This window comes from Geotrypetes seraphini, chromosome 6 (genome assembly GCF_902459505.1).
Source record: "Geotrypetes seraphini chromosome 6, aGeoSer1.1, whole genome shotgun sequence".
In the NCBI taxonomy this organism is placed as follows: Eukaryota; Metazoa; Chordata; class Amphibia; order Gymnophiona; family Dermophiidae; genus Geotrypetes; species Geotrypetes seraphini.
The window spans coordinates 146,988,361-147,004,634 of record NC_047089.1 but is presented as its reverse complement, the minus strand read 5'-3'; the positions used below and the strand labels follow the sequence as shown (position 1 = coordinate 147,004,634).

At 42.5% G+C, this 16,274-nt stretch overlaps 1 protein-coding gene across 8 annotated transcripts in view; it reads right to left on the bottom strand.

Annotated features, from left to right (window-relative positions):
* The window catches only part of LOC117362265 (interleukin-1 receptor type 1-like), a 104,494-nt gene that overhangs the window by 31,339 nt on the left and 56,881 nt on the right, over positions 1–16,274 (bottom strand). For all 8 annotated transcript variants that reach the window (XM_033948403.1, XM_033948405.1, XM_033948409.1 and 5 more), the window contains one exon: positions 4,830–4,978. In XM_033948403.1, the coding sequence (XP_033804294.1) occupies positions 4,830–4,978 (149 nt within the window). The remainder of the gene's footprint in view (positions 1–4,829; positions 4,979–16,274) is intronic.

The following is a 16,274-nucleotide window of genomic DNA, read 5'->3' as shown; positions in this document are numbered from 1 at the left end:
AAATTTAGAGAGAACATTGATCACAGGTGCCAGCAAAGTCGGCCTTCTCTCAATACATTATTACCTAAAGCCTGCCAAGCAAAAAGTGTTTCATACAACATGAACCTACAAAGTTAAGAATCTTATCTAACTGATGGAAAAATTCAGAGGCCTACATTACTGAGGCAAAGGATAGAGAACTATCTATTCTATTGTCTAGTGCAGCGATTCCTAAACATGTCCTGGGGGAATCCCAGCCAGTCAGATTTTCAGGCTATCCACAATGAATATTCATGAGATTGATTTACATGCCTTCTCCAGAGTATAGTATCTGATTCATTTATATATTTTTTTTAATTTTGCAGTTTGTGTGCCCCTGATACAGGCTTGGGGCTAAACATGGCCATGTTGGATTTTACCTTATATTTGACATTTTAATTTTAAATTATAATTGCTAAGATTTTAAAGTGCTTCTTTGTATATTTATCCAATTATACACATTTTTCCTTCCTTTGGTGCCTATTTCACTATTTCTGTTTTGATCCAAAATAGTTTTTTGCCTGATATTTTGTTAGCAGCTAACACACGCTAACAGCTTACATGTTAAATGCCCATTACATAACCCCAAAACAGCACTTTCCATGTAAGCGATTTAACACAGTTGTAACACTCCCCAATAATTCATGTGTTTTATTAATTATAAACAAAGTGCTAATTTCTTAGCCTGCATTAGTTCCCACATTGAATGATTAACAGCTCAGAAATTTGGACCAAAGGAGTCTTTTTACTAAGCTGTGCTAGTAAATTCGCTTGGTGTATCCTAACCCGGGCCTTTCCACACACACTATGCCCATTTCTAGTATGACCGTAAATTTGACCTAGTTCAATGATTTCACATTCTAGTCATGTGCTAATTTTAGCACTACAGAATGAATACTGAAAAAAATTAACCCCCCTTTTTACTAAGCTAAGATAGAGGTTTCTACCACGGCCCGGAGAGCTAAATGCTCTGATGCTGCTCTACGCTCATAGAACAAACAGATATAATGTGGGAGCTCCGTTAATGCAACAGCAATTACCACCTCTTATTTAGGAAGTGCTACGAGCTCCCAAGTTACATGTATGTTAGTCAGTTAGTGCGCCGATTATTACATGCAGTAACTGAATAGCACTTCCATGCCCAATCTCCACCCCAGATACGATCCAGCCAAAAAAATAAAATAAAATACTGCATGATTAGTGCATGTGAATGGCAAAACTAATGCAAAACATCTTACTGTGTCCTGAGTTAAGCAATTTTTGATAGCTATTGAAGAATATTTATAACCAACCTTAAAGTTATAATGCAGATGGTTGTTTAGTCAGGGTGAGGGCAATCAGTACCAAAGTAAACAGTTCTAACAGTGGTCAGACAAGCTGAGGTGATACCTGGAAAACTAGCCGAGTCATTCCAGCCAAGCAGAACTGAAGTTAGAAACAGAGGAACATGATGGCAGATAAAGGCCAAATGGCCCATCCAGTCTGCCCATCCAGAGCATTCACTATTTCCTCTGCTCCCTAAGAGATCCAACGTGTCTGACCCATGCTTTCTTGAATTCAGACAGTCTTTGTCTTCATTAACTCTACTGGGAGACTATTCCATGAATGTATTCCATGAATGTACCACCCTTTCTGTAAAAAAGCATTTCCTTAGATTACTCCTGAACCTTTCACCTCTTAACTTCATTCTATGCCCTTTCATTCTGGGGCTTCCTTTCAAATGAAAGATTTGCCTCATGTGCATATATACCACATAAGTATTTAAACATTTCTATCATATCTCCCCTCTCCTACCCTTCCTCCAAAGTATACAAATTGAGATCTTTAAGTCTGTCCCCATAAGCCTTATGACGAGGACCACCAACCATTTAAGAAGACTTCTCCTGGACAGACTCCATCCTGTTTATATCTTTTTGAAGGTGCGTTCTCCAGAATTGCACACAATTTTCTAAATGAGGTCTCCCCAGTCCTATACAGAGGCATCAATACCTCCTTTTTCTTACTGGCCATACCTCTCCCTATGCACCCTAGCATCATTCTTCTAGTTTTTGCTGTTGCCTTTTCAACCTGTTTGGCCATCTATAGATCACCACATACTATCATGCCCAAGTCCAGCTCCTCTTTCATACACTATATACTTAATGATCTTAAGTTCAGTGTGATTAGGCAATTTCACTTCTATAAAGGAGGTGATATCTTTCATTTTTTGACTTATGAACAACGATTGATTTTTGCAAGGCAGACTCTAGCACACTTAGGACTTAAAGAAATTGAATGGCTCATATCACAATGATAAATGAAAACTTGTTTATGCCTCTTATAAATATTGATTTTGTTTCTTTCAATCAACTCTGGCAACAGGTGAAATCATTCATTACTATAGACCAGGGGGGCCCAAATGGTCGATCGCGTTGCCTTTACAATCTTTTTCTCCCTGCTGCTTCCCCGAGCCAGGCCACAACACTTCACCTCTGACATCAATTCTGATGTCGGAGAGGAAGTTCTAGGCCAGCCAATCGCTGCCTGGCTGGCCTGGAACTTCCTCCCTGACGTTAGAATTGACGTCGGAGGTGAAGTCTTGTGTGCCCGGTGCTTGTACGCGCCAGGCCTGGCTCAGGAAAGCAGCAGGGAAAAATCGGCATGGTGGCTTGGGGGGGGGGGGGGGAGTAGGGAAAGAATCATGGAAGTGGAGAAATCGGTGTGATGGCTTGGGGGTGCAGGGGGAGAGGAAAGAAAGACAGGCAGGCAGGAGGAGAGAGAAAGAAAAGCAGAAATAAAGAGGAGGGACAGGAGAAGAGAGAAAGAAAGACAGGCAGGAAGGCAGAGGGAGAGAGAAAGAAAGGCAGAAATAAAGAGGGGGGCAGGAGAAGAGAGAAAGAAAGACAGGCAGGAAGGCAGAGGGAGAGAGAAAGAAAGGCAGAAATAAAGAGGGGGGCAGGGGGAGAGAGAAAGAAAGACAGGCAAGGCAGGGGGAGAGAGAAAGAAAGGCAGAAAGAAAGAAATATTGGCTTTACAGAAGAAGGAAGTGCAACCAGAGACTCATGAAATCACCAGACAAAAAGGTAGGAAAAATGATTTTATTTTCAATTTAGTGATCAAAATGTGTCCATTTTGAGAATTTATATCTGTTGTCTATATTTTGCACTATGGCCCTCTTTTACTAAACTATGATAGTGGTTCTTAGTGCAGAGAGCCTATGAGCGTCAGGAGCTGCGAGAGACATTCAGCGCAGCTCCCTGCGCTAAAAACCGCTATCGCAGTTTAGTAAAAGGGGAGGGGGTATATTTGTCTATTTTTATATAGTTGTTACTGAGGTGACATTGCATATTTTAAAGTCATCTGCCTTGACCTCTGAAAAAACCCTCGAATACAAATGATAATTAACATTTTCTCTGCGTACAGTGTGCTTTGTGTTTTTTAAAATTTTATTGTTAGTCGATCATTTTGACTTGGTAAAAGTAGCTCGCAAGCCAAAAAAGTGTGGGTACCCCTGCTATAGACATTATTTAAAGTTTTATGTCCCATAACGTAAAAACATGAAGTTGCTCGATCTGCCGCTATGTGTTTGATAGACGGAAGTCTGTGATCTCTTCCTCTGCCCGGTAAAGAAACCGTGAATTTTTTCAAAATATTTTTTGATTTGTTGCTTTATATATTGTTGAAATTAAGTATAATATTGCTTGTCTTCTTCCCTAGAATGGCGTTTTTCTTCCTGACGAAGCTGAAGTGAAACATGATCGGTATTGAAGATAATTCATGCTTTGTCTTTGAATTCTAAAAGGATTTTTATGAATTTATTGTTTAGAACGAACATTATTTAGACTTTTGTTGGATACTTTTTATAAAAAATTTTGGACACTTTTTGTTGGACACTGGTTTGCAGAATGGGGATTTTTTCACTTTAATTGGGATTATCAGTCAACGGAACAGCATATTGAAGTCACTGCAAAAAACTGCCGGTATAACATAGTTTATCATTAAAGATAAGTAAAAAAAAAAATTTCCCCATACTTTTGATACATTGATATATTGAAAATATTGCTGGTAGCTATGGAGGTAAGATGGGCACAATGATGTGTGGTATTACATCATTTATTACATGCCTTTGTCGGTATAAGGTGGTGGTTTTCTACTGAGCACTTTATCATTATTTATTTTGATATGCTTATTGTGATGATAGGATTTCTTTTTTTGTGTTGAAAATCTAAATACACCATATCTAGCACATTCCCTCTATCCAATTCTCTGCTTACCAAGTCAAATAAATTAATCAGATTTGCTTGACAAGACCTAAAGTGAATCCATGTTGCCTCTGGTCCTATAATCCACTAGATTCCAGAAACGTCACTACTCTCTGTTTTAAAATCAGAAAAGTCTACAGGAAGGGTGCAAGAAGAAAGCAGGAACAAGCAAGATTAAAGAAAAGCACAAGAACAGGAAACAGAAACAAAGGACAAGGCAAGGTAAAATTGAAATGAACAAGACTGCCAAACAAGTTCATTACGCACAACAGAAAAGTACAGCACATTTAATACACCAACCAATCAATTTGAAGCTGGTTTCTGATAGCTGATGAAAAACTTGCAATATTGAGACTATTCTGGTCCAGGTGAAAACTGATGAGTACATTCTTGGAAAAGGATGGAGGCTTGGCTTACTGAATTATGTTTTGGGGCTGCAAACCCTAGGCCTCAGATTTGGGCCTAGCTGCCAGTTATAATGGCCAACAAAGCAAAAACAAAACTTTTATTTCAGGGACAATCAATACTGCAGAAAACAAGATTGTATAGAAGGCAGAATGCGTACCCTACCTGGATGTTTTATAAATAAGAACTCAGTAGCTAGCCCATTCGATGTTTGAAGAACACAGGCAAATTTGTTTTCATAATCTTCTTTTTTCACTTCTGATATATTGAGATGCACGGTCATTAGAGAAGTCCCATCTTCTAACGTTCTATGACTGTTTCAAGAAAAAATAATAAGGGCAAATTCAAATGTAGTGAGATTTGCAGTATCAAGAGTTACGAAATATTAACAAAAACCATGGTTCAATCTGAAAACGAATAGAGCTCACTAGACAGAATTTCTTCAACATCTCTTTCTTGCAAGAAATCTGCTGGCAGGGATACATACCATAAATGCCAAACACCACCAAGAAAGAGCAGTGAAGGCACACAAGGGGTGCTGTGGAGATACAGACCTAAAAATCATAGTATCAATATCAGTGTGAATCTTGAGCCTGTGTAAGAAATCATCTTATTTTAGAAGGGAATTAGTTACTTGTTTATTCTTCTCCCGATCTGCTAATTTCTACATGAAAGTATGGGAGTGGATCAAGATATGATGGAAAGAAAACAAATAAACAATGGGGATGATTAATAAAAATAAATATAGCTTCTACCCACATAAACCTCACTCTGCGGGCCATTCCTGGATACTCTGTGGCACTTAACCACACGGTGCTGCTGGATATCCACTGTGCAGTTACTGCTGGGGTTGTCTGTGGAAGGAGTTACTCAAATCGCCAGCCATATTCAATGCTGATGCCTGCATAGTTAACATAGTGGACAGGACCACACAAAATTCCTACCTTAGCTATACAGTATTAGCACCAACTACCAGCTGGTGGCTGACCTGGATATTCAAAACTGGTGCCCAGCCATGGCCCTGTCATGGAATATCCACATTAAATTCAGCCTCAAGTGGTCAAAGGTTTTAAAACCACTGACTGCTGGAGGCTGAATATCAGGGACATTGTTTATCAAATTTGTAATTATGTGGCTGTGCATGATGGTAGCTGTTTTATAAGGGGGTGCCTCGTACAAGCACATTTTCTGATGCTTATTTTAGGTCAACTTTATCAAGACAAGTCAGTATCTCATTGTTTATATAAAATACTAGCACAAGTAGTAGAAATCATGCCTACATTGCAGGTATGGACATTTACACCCACCCAATAGCAAGAGTAAATGCTTGCACCTAGAATTTAAATCTATCTGTAGATTAGTCTATGTTACAATCTACACATGTACATGTGTGCTCTGCCCATGATTCACCCAATCTTTGTCCTTGTACACGCCTACCAGCAAAGCACACACCATCACATCAAAGCAGATACTTTTAATATATATTTGAATGTTGCAAAAAGACACAAATGTAAAGGAAGGATTAGATTCTTATCTCGATAATCCTCTTTCCTGTAGAGCAGCATACGATTCCTTACAGGTGGGTTAAGCAACCCAACTCACGAGTTGCCTGCGGAAGACGCCAATCATTTTCTTCTCTCTGCCTCTTGTCTCTCTGAGCAGCGCCCCCTTTCCTCAGTCCGTACCAAGTGATAACCCCTAGGAGAGGAAATGAAAACAAGGGCGGGCTCAGGGAACGCCCCGATCCAGTTAAGTTCGATCTGCTCTGCAATAGTAAATAAGAGTTAATAAACAACCACCCAACAGGGCAACAAAGAATGGTGGAGATGCAAAAAGCCCACCTACCTGTGTGCAATTGGCACTAACACTTGTACAGCTCTTAGTAAGGCAAAATGTGCTGATATCGATTTCAGTACTAATATGCAGCTTTATCAAAGGCTCTACTTCTCTTTCTTGGCTGCTCCAAGCCAAGCCACTGGATACTCTTACAAGACTACAAACCTCTGCAGGCATAACATACATCTGGCATAAGGAATCGTATGCTGTTCTACAGGAAAGAGGATTATTGGCGTAATAACTTAATCCTTCCTTCCTGTGCAAACAGCATACGATTCCTTATGGATTGGATATATCAGAGCAGTCCCTTGAGTCTAGGGCGAGACAGATGAGCCTACAACCAGCAAAGAGGACCTGGAGGTCCCATCCATATGTGCCACCACACCCACTCTGTAAAATTGTGTAAAGGTAAGGAGAGTAGACCATATGGTTGCTCTACAAAGTTCGTCAGGTGGCACTGTCCTGGACTCTGCTCAGGAAGATGCCACACTTTAGGTTCAGTAAGCTTTCATGGCAAATGTTGGCTGCTTTCCACAGCCAATGTACGCCGAGGAAATAGCCATGCAGATCCATCAGGAAATAGAAGCTATAGAGGCTAGTCTGCCCCAATGGCTAGCACTGATCAAGACAAGTAAGTGGTCCAACAGGCGGAACTCATTTGTCACCTCAGGATAATGGAGAAGAACTCTCCTGACAACCAGCAACTTCAATACTTTGTCCTGCTTCTTCTTGCTTGTGGGCTGAAAAGCAGGAAGCCGCACTTCCTTGTTGACATGAAAACAGAAAAACTACCTCTGGTAGAAAGGAAGGTATGGTGCATAAAGACATCCCTGCCTCCATGAATCTGAGGAAAGGCTCTCTGCAAGATGACGCTTGCAGCTCCAACACCCTCCTCGCTGAAGTGACTGTGACTATGAAAATACTGTCCTTATGGTTAGATCCATAATAGACGCCTCCAACAGAGGCTTATACAGCGCTTTAGCGAGGGCCCATAACACAATGTTGAGATTCCATGTAGGGACGAGCTGCCACACTGGAAGGCAGAGCATGGACACATCTGGATGAGAGACCAAAGACTACTCAAACTCTGTCCACTCAAACTCTGTAACACAAAAGACCAGCTATTTGAGCCTTGAGAGATCCTACCGCCAGGCTCTTCTCTAGACCTTCCTGCAGAAAAGACAGGACTTTGGCAATGCAAGCCTGCAAGGGATCTAATTGCTTCTCCTTACACCAGAGCAAAAAAAGTTTCCATGCTTTTGCATAGGCCACTACATTTGTTGGTTTCTTCAATTGAAGAAGCGTTGTAATAACAATACCTGAATATCCTGTTTGTGCTAAGGCTGCGTGCTCAACAGCAATGCTGTAAGCCCAAAGTGTTCTGGATTCTCTAGGTTATGGGCTCCTAGGACAGAAAATCCTGACATCTGTTAACTTATGCCATGGCTGTGGCATTGTAGGAGAAGATCCTGATTGCTCTGCCTTTCAGCTGAATGGTTTTCAATTCTAATCTGTTGATAGACAAGCACCCTTGTACTGGATGACCCTCACAATGACCCCCCCCCCCCAACCGTAAAGACTAGCATCTGTTGTTAGAATCACCCAAGACTCTATGCAAAGAGGGAGGCCTATGGATAACGACTTCGACCAGAACCACCACTGAGAACTCTGCTGGCCAGGCTGTGACTGGAGACAGCCCCTCCGAGGCAACCAACGTGCTAACCGTGCATTCACCTCTGGAGCCTAACACTTGCAGGTAATGCCAAGCTGTAGGCATCAGTAGCTCCAAAATCTCCATGATCTAGAGTCTGGCACCAGCTCTATGGCTCCAATTTGTAATAGCCTTTGCACAGTCGCTCTGACCTTGGCCACTTTCTCTGGCCTTCCTGCCGGAGAGTCCAGAAAGGTGTCCTGGAGGGAATTGCAGAATTTGAGTTTGTAACCCTTTCGAATGTTGTCTAGTACCCACTGGTCTGTTGAAATCTGCATCCAAGTCTCCCAGAACCCAGAGAGTTTCCCTCCTATGCGGAAGTCAACCTGGTGTCATTGGGACTTCTTAGAATTTGTGGTGGAGCAAAAGCTGGATGTGGAGGCTCTTCTGGAGCTTTAAGCAAAAACCAAAATGATTATGAAAAACACACTACTAATAAGTATTGGAGGGACTGTGTCAAAACCTCTATCTAGGTCCTTGGAAGGACCTTTGTGACGAGGAGCCCACAGACCCATAACGTGGACATGGTTTTCTGTAGCCATGAAAGGAACTACAACTGGAACTTCTGGTACCTTGTGGCTTACCATCCAGCAAAGACTTGGGATGATGATCCATCATACTAGTCATCAAGTTGTCCAGTCCTTTCTCCCCCCAAAAAAATCTGCCTCTTAAAAGGGAGCTTGCTCAAGATGGATTCAGACACCGAATCTGCCACCCACTGCCTTATTCAGAGCATTCTGTGGGCAGAATTAAATATGCCAAAACTTTATTTAGGACCCTAAGCATCACAAAGGAAGCCGCAGCCATAACTTTAAGGCCTACTGTCAATGCCTCAAACTGCCGTTTGAGGACTAAGTCCATCCTGCGGTCCTGAGAATCCTTCAGGACTACTCCACCTTCACTAGGCAGAAAAGGTCTCTTTTAGTAACTTGAGCCACCAGAGAATCCACCTTAGGTAGAGTAAATAACTGTTGGAAATCAGAAGCCATGGTACTTGGTACTGCTTAACAGTGCAAGCTGGGCAGCAGAAACCTGCAGGGACTCTAAATCTAACTCCTTGTAACCATAATAACCTCAGTTAAGTCCGTCAGCTTAAATAGCCTGTGCGTCAGATCTTCTGTACAGATCTGCCATGTACTATGCCTGCATCAGCTTCTCAGTGCAGCTGGAAATGGAGAAGGGATTTCTACCTCAGATAGGTAAGGGTAGCTCCAGTGGCTTGTTTCTATGGACTGCGTTTTATTCAGTTTCCCAAAAAACTGAAATCTTTGACCCCTCACGTTCCCACATGATTCTTTGGGGGTGGAGGGGGGATGCAATCGACCTCTGTCCAAGCCTCCAACCACTTACTTGTAGGATCAAATCAGCCTACGCTCAAGCATCTGACTCAGTGGAGGAGAGTAAATAGTGGTGTGCTGCAGGGATCTGTGCTAGGATCAGTGCAATTTATTTATAAATGATCTAAAAATTGGAACTATGAGCGAGGTGATTAAATTTGCAGATGACAGTAAACTGTTCAAAGTTGTTAAAATGCATGTGGACTGTGAAAAACTGAAGGAAGACCTTAGGAAATTGGAAGACTGGGTGTCCAAATGATAGATGAAATTCAACGTGGCCAAATGCAAAGTGATGCACATTGAGAAGAATAATCCAAATCATAGTTATCGGATGCTAGGATTCAAGAAAAGGATCTGGGTGTCATTGTAGACAATAAGCTGAAGTCTTCCGCCCAATGTGCGCTAATGGCGGCCAAGAAGGCAAACAGGATGCTAGGAATTATTAGAAAAGGGACAGTTATAAAAACTAAGAATGTTATAATGCCTCTGTATCGCTCAATGTTGCAACCTTACCTTGAGTATTGCTTTCAGTTCTGGTCTCCTTATCTAAAAAAAAAAAAAGATAATGCCGCACTAGAAAAAGTTCAAAGAAGAGCAGCCAAGATGAAAAAGAGGTGGAACTCCTCCCATATGAAGAAAGACTAAAAAGGTTAGGGCTCTTCAGCCTGGAAAAGAGACGGCTAAGGGGAGATATGATTGAAGTCTACAAAATCTTGAGTGGTGTAGAACAGGTACAAAAGGATCGATTTTTTACTGCATCAAGATTTACAAAGCTCAGGGAACACTTGAAGTTACAGAGTAATACTTTTAAAACCAATAGGAGGAAATATTTTTTCACTCAGAGAATAGTTAAGATCTGGAATGTGATAAGAGCAGTTAATGGTTTTAAAAGAGATTTGGACAAATTATTGGAGGAAAAGTCCATAGTCTGCTGTTGAGACAGACACAGGATGGTTGCATGGAATGCTGCTAGTATTTGGGTTTTTGCCAGGTACTTGTGACTTGGATTGGCCTCCTTGAAGACAGGATACTGGGCTAGATAGACCATTGGTTTGACCCAGTAAGGCTATTCTTATGTTTTTTATGTTATGTTCTTATGCTACAGTGGGTGATCACTGCATGGTACGGTTTAATATTAAGACGGGTACAGAGAGGGCTTAATCAAAAGTAAAGATTCTAGACTTTTAAAAAACTAACTTTGTTTGGATGGGGAATTACATCAAGGAATTGTTGTCTGGATGGGAACGTCTGGAAGGAGTAGAAATGTAGTGGGCAAAACTGAAAGGAGTTATTGTAAGGGCGACAAATTCTTTGTGAGGCAAGTAAGTAAAAGTAAGAGAAAAAGAAGGCCACTTTGTTTCTCAAAAGTAGTAGCTGAGAAGGTAAGGACTAAGAGGTTAGCTTTCATAAACTAAAGAAGATCACAGAAAGAGGAAGACAGGCAAAAAAATCTGGAAAAGTTAAGAGAGGTTGGTCAAGTGGTCAGGAAAGCAAAGATACAAATGGAAGAAAAAATAGCTGACACGGTAAAATGGGGAGACAAGACATTTTTTAGATATATCAGTGATAGAGAGATGTGCAAAAGTGGCATTATGAGACTCAAAAGTGAAGGGGAGGAACATTTAGAAGCTGATAAAGTAAAGGCTGAATTGCTTAGCAAATATTTCAGTTCTGTCTTCATGGCTGAAGATCTGGGAGCAGGAGCACAGAAGACAAATATAAATAGGGATGGTGTAAGCTAAGTGTGCTTCTAGTTGTTACACTACTGTTTGTTCCTGCTCTGGCTGGTAATCGCGGAGGCTGACTCATTGAACTCTGGTTTATTTATAGATTATATAAATAAACAAATGAAAATCTTATATATATCTTATATATATCATCATATTCACTAGAGTACATTTAAATAAACCACGTGACTTGTACACATAAAATAAATGAAAATCTTATATATATATCATCGTATTCACTATTTAAATAAACCACGTGACTTGTACACATAAAATAAATGAAAATCTTATATATATATCATCGTATTCACTATTTAAATAAACCACGTGACTTGTACACATAATCAGTGAATTAAAGTGTTCAAAACAAATGAAAATGTTATATATATATATATCCTATATAATAAAACCCTAGAGCGCGCATGTGCTCTTGAAAAATCGTGATCCCTGGTGCCGTGTTTTCTGAACCGTGGCCGCGTTCCATTTTAGAAAGCGGCCAGGGATCACTCTGGACACTCCCCTCCTCACTCACCAACCTGAAGCAAGCTCCTCACCAACCGGAAGCAAGCCCCTTACCTCCCGCCCTCGCTCACCGCTGCCGCTGATCTTTCTCTTCGGGGCAGCCTGCGATCGTGGCCGGCTTTGGCGGGCCTCGTGAGCCGCTTTCCGGCCTCAGTGGCATGTTCCCTCTGACGCACGGGATCGCGTGGGAAGGAAGCATGCTTCAAGGTTGGGGAGCGGCCTGTGAGGTTTGCTGGGACTGGCCACCACGATTGTGGCCTGGAGCAGGCCAGAAGACGCCAGGATGCAGGGAGGGTAAGCAGGGGAATCAATACAGGGGGCCAGAGGGAGAGGGAAACGGGGCTGCTTTGGGGGGACGGGTGTGCTGAGGGGAGAAAGAAGGGGCCATGGAGAGACAGAGAGAGGGAAAGGGGGCTGCTTTGGGGGAGGGGTGTGCTGGGGGAGACAGAAGGGGCCATGGAGAGATAGGGAAAGGGGGCTGCTTTGGGGGGGAGGTGTGCTGGGGACAGACAGTTTTGCACTGGGGGGAAGACAGAAGGGGCCATGGAGAGACAGTTAGGGAGAGGGAAAGGGGGCTGCTTTGGGGGGAGGGGTGTGCTGGAGGCAGACAGCTTTGCTCGGGGGGGGGGGGGGGGGAGACAGAAGGACACAGACAGCGGCCAAGGAGAGAGAGATAAAGAAACACAGACAGACAGACACACATATATTCTAGCACCCGTTAATGTAACGGGCTTAACGACTAGTATATATATATATATATATATATATATATATAAAAGATTATAAGTATATATATATATGTTTTGAACACTTTAATTCACTGGTTATGTGTACTACAAGTCACGTGGTTTATTTAAATGCACACTAGTGAATACGATGATGATGTGTGGCAGAAATCAAATTGGTTTTGTTACCGGGTAATATCTGGGTTTTATGGAACAATAGAGTGGTCTCTTTTGGGATCTTTTGACCCTTTAATACAGTTCCTCATGTTATGGTGACCCCCAACCATAAAATTATTTTCGTTGCTACTTCATAATTGTAATTTTGCTACTGTTATGAATCGTAATGTAAATACCTGATATGCAGGATGTATTTTCATTGTTACAAATTGGATATAATTAAAGCATAGTGATTAATCACAAAAACAATAAGAACATAAGAATTGCTGCTGCTGGGTCAGACCAGTAGTCTATCATGCCCAGCAGTCCGCTCACGCAGAGGCCCTCTGGTCAAAGACCAGCACCCTAACTGAGACTAGCCCTACCAGCGAACGTCCTTGTTCATTAGGAACTTATCTAACTTTGTCTAGAATCCCTGGAGGGTGTTTTCCCCATGACAGATTCCGGAAGAGCGTTCCAGTTTTCTACCACTCTCTGGGTGAAAAAGAACTTCCTTATATGTAATTATATATTGTGAAATATTTATTTCCAATTACAATATATATTGTGAAATATTTATTTCTAATTACAAATAAATGTATGTGGGCATATCTGCATGTGGGCGGACCTGCCTGGAGACGTTTAGAGGAGCGGTGTCTTGAGACCATCGGAAATATGTGTTTTCCGATGATCTTAAGCCACCCCTGTGAAAGGGTCGGTCGATCCCAAAAGGGGTCGCGACCCACAGGTTGAGAACCGCTGCTTTAAGGTAGGGATCCCCAAAGTCCCTCCTTGAGGGCCGAATCCAGTCGGGTTTTCAGGATTTCCCCAATGAATATCCATGAGATCTATGTGAATGCACTGCTTTCAAAACATTGGGGAAATCCTGAAAACCCGACTGGATTCAGCCCTCAAGGAAGGACTTTGGGGACCCCTGCTCTAAGGTATGGTCATCATGTTATGAACCAGCACCTGTGTACCAGAAGACCTTTGCATTCCCTTCTATTGGTTGACAGTTCAGTGCTTACATTTTCATAAAACCTGGCTCAAGCGAACGAGGCTCTTATTACATTGCTCTTGAAGCCAGGTAAGGAAGCTGAATTGCCGGGGTCCTATCGCCCCATTTCTTTAATAAATGTTGACCTCAAACTCTTTGCTCGCATGCTGGCTGATCGTTTGGCTCCTCATTTACCACGGCTTATTCACGAGGATCAGGTTGGATTTGTTCGGGGCCGTCAATCTGTCCACAATGTCCTTAAAGTATTTCTTGCCCTTGCTCAGTGTCAATCCCAACAAATTCAAACTCTATTTGTTAGTCTTGATGCTTCTAAGGCATTTGATAGCATTCACTGGTCCTTCTTATTTCGCACCTTGGAGTACGTGGGGCTCGGTGGGTTTTTTCTGGATGCTGTGCGTTCACTCTACTCCAATCCTATGGCTTCTCTGCTTGTTAATGGGACTCGCTCAGACTCTTTTCCTATTCTTCGCGGTACCCGGCAGGGTTGCCCTCTTTCTCCTCTTCTGTTTCTTCTTTCTTTGGAACCCTTGCTATGCACTCTTCGGGGGTTCGCGGAGGTCCGGGGTCTTTCGGTTGGCGACTGCGAACTTAAGACTCTGGCGTACGCGGATGACATGTTCTTAATTCTTACCCGGCCCGAGGACTCTCTCCCGGCGGCTCTGGATCTTATTTCTGAATTTGGTTTCTACTCGGGGCTGTCTCTCAATTTAGATAAATCCTTGGCCTTACCCTTTCCACCGGATTTATGAACTTCGTGGAGGGGTGCTTTTCCTCTTCGTTGGGCTGATTCCGCTTTGCGGTACCTGGGGGTTACCATTCCGCTGGATTTATCTACTCTGTACCGGTTGAATGTGACGCCATTGTTTCAAGCTCTACAAAATAAATTACACCTTTGGGAAACTCTTCCTTTCTCGCTTCTGGGTCGCGTACATTTGTATAACATGCTTTTGGTTCCCTGTTGGCTTTATGTTTTTCAGGTTCTTCCCCTTTATTTGACTTTTCGGGACGAGCGTAGACTCGAGCGCCTGGTCCAGAAATTTCTTTGGGCTGGTAAAAGACCTCGTTTGTCTTATAAGCGGGCAGCGACTCCCTGGTATAGAGGTGGTTTGGGTTTATTGAATCTTAGATACTTGACAGTTGGTTGTGGCATGAGGTATATCAACGACCTCTTTAGGGGTACTTCAGCGTTCACTAACACTTCTCTGGAACTTTCTTGTTTTTGTTCTGCTCACTTTAGTGCCTATCTGCATTCTATCCCTTCTCTTGAACCTGAGTCTCTTTCTGTGAAAATACTGCACAGACCCTTGCGGAAGGTTTGGCGCTGGATTTGTAAATTTCACGATCTTTCTCCCTCTGTCTCTCCTTTACTGCCTCTTCGCTTTAATGGTTCTTTCCTGCCTGGGATTGATGGGCCGAGTTTTGCTCGGTGGGAATCAAGGGGCATTCATTATATATTTCACTTGGTTGATGATGATGGAACTCCTAAGTCCTTTGCTCAATTGCAAATAGATTTTGATCTTCCCTCTGCCGACTATTTTGCTTACATGCAAATCCATCATTAGCTTTCTTCCTTATCTCCTAGTTCCTTGCATGCCTCCTGTCATGAGTCGTTGTCCACGGCTTTTACCATTGGTTCCCAACAACCGGTCCCTCTCAAGTTCCATCATCGCCACTTGAAGGATGAATGCCCTTTGTTTGACCATTCCCGACTACGGGATGCTTGGTCTGGAGATCTTGCTGTTGATTTGCCTTCTGATATACTCCTTCAGGCGGTTCGCCGTCTGTCTACTTTGTGCAAATATACAACATTTTGGGAACAACATTTTAAATTGATTTTTCGTTTATATATCTCCCCTAGAAGGGCTTACTTATCCCACTTCCGCCCTGATGCAATCTGCCTTCGTTGTCAGGCTCCGGAAGCAAGCTTGGGACACATGTTCTGGACTTGCCCTAAAGTGCAACTTTTTTGGACAGCTATCTTTGCCTTTGTGGAGAATCTTTGGCATGTCCACATTCGCAGCTCCCCTTTGATTTTGTTTGGGACTGTTCCTCATTATTTCCCACGTTCTAAAGGACTTGCAGCCTTCCTTAAGTGGTCTATCTTGATTGCACTGAAATGCATCTTGCTGAAATGGCTTGAAGCCGACGCTCCGGACTATTCCCTTTGGAGATGCCGAATGATTTCCCTTCTGATGTGGGAGAGGAAGGATGTGACTGATATGTCTTCTCGCCAGGGCCGCCTTTTCCAGACCACTTGGGAACCTTTTTGGTCTACTCTGACCCCTTTGGCTCGTAGCCGAATACTCAATTGATGCTTTTATTTGTATTTACCCTTTTGGTTTGCTTGGTGTATTCCTTTCTTTTTTCTCATGTTCTTTGCTCCATTGCATTTGAGGGAGGACCCGGGGGTGGGATTTGGGGGGGGGGGAATTTTGGTTTTGGGTGGTTCTGGGGGGGGATTCTTATCGGGTTTCTGTATACTCTGTTGAGCTGGATTTATATTTTGTTCTGTTGCCTGTTGCTTTTTTGATTGCTCAATAAAAATATATTTGACCATAAAACCTGGCTCAAGATTCAT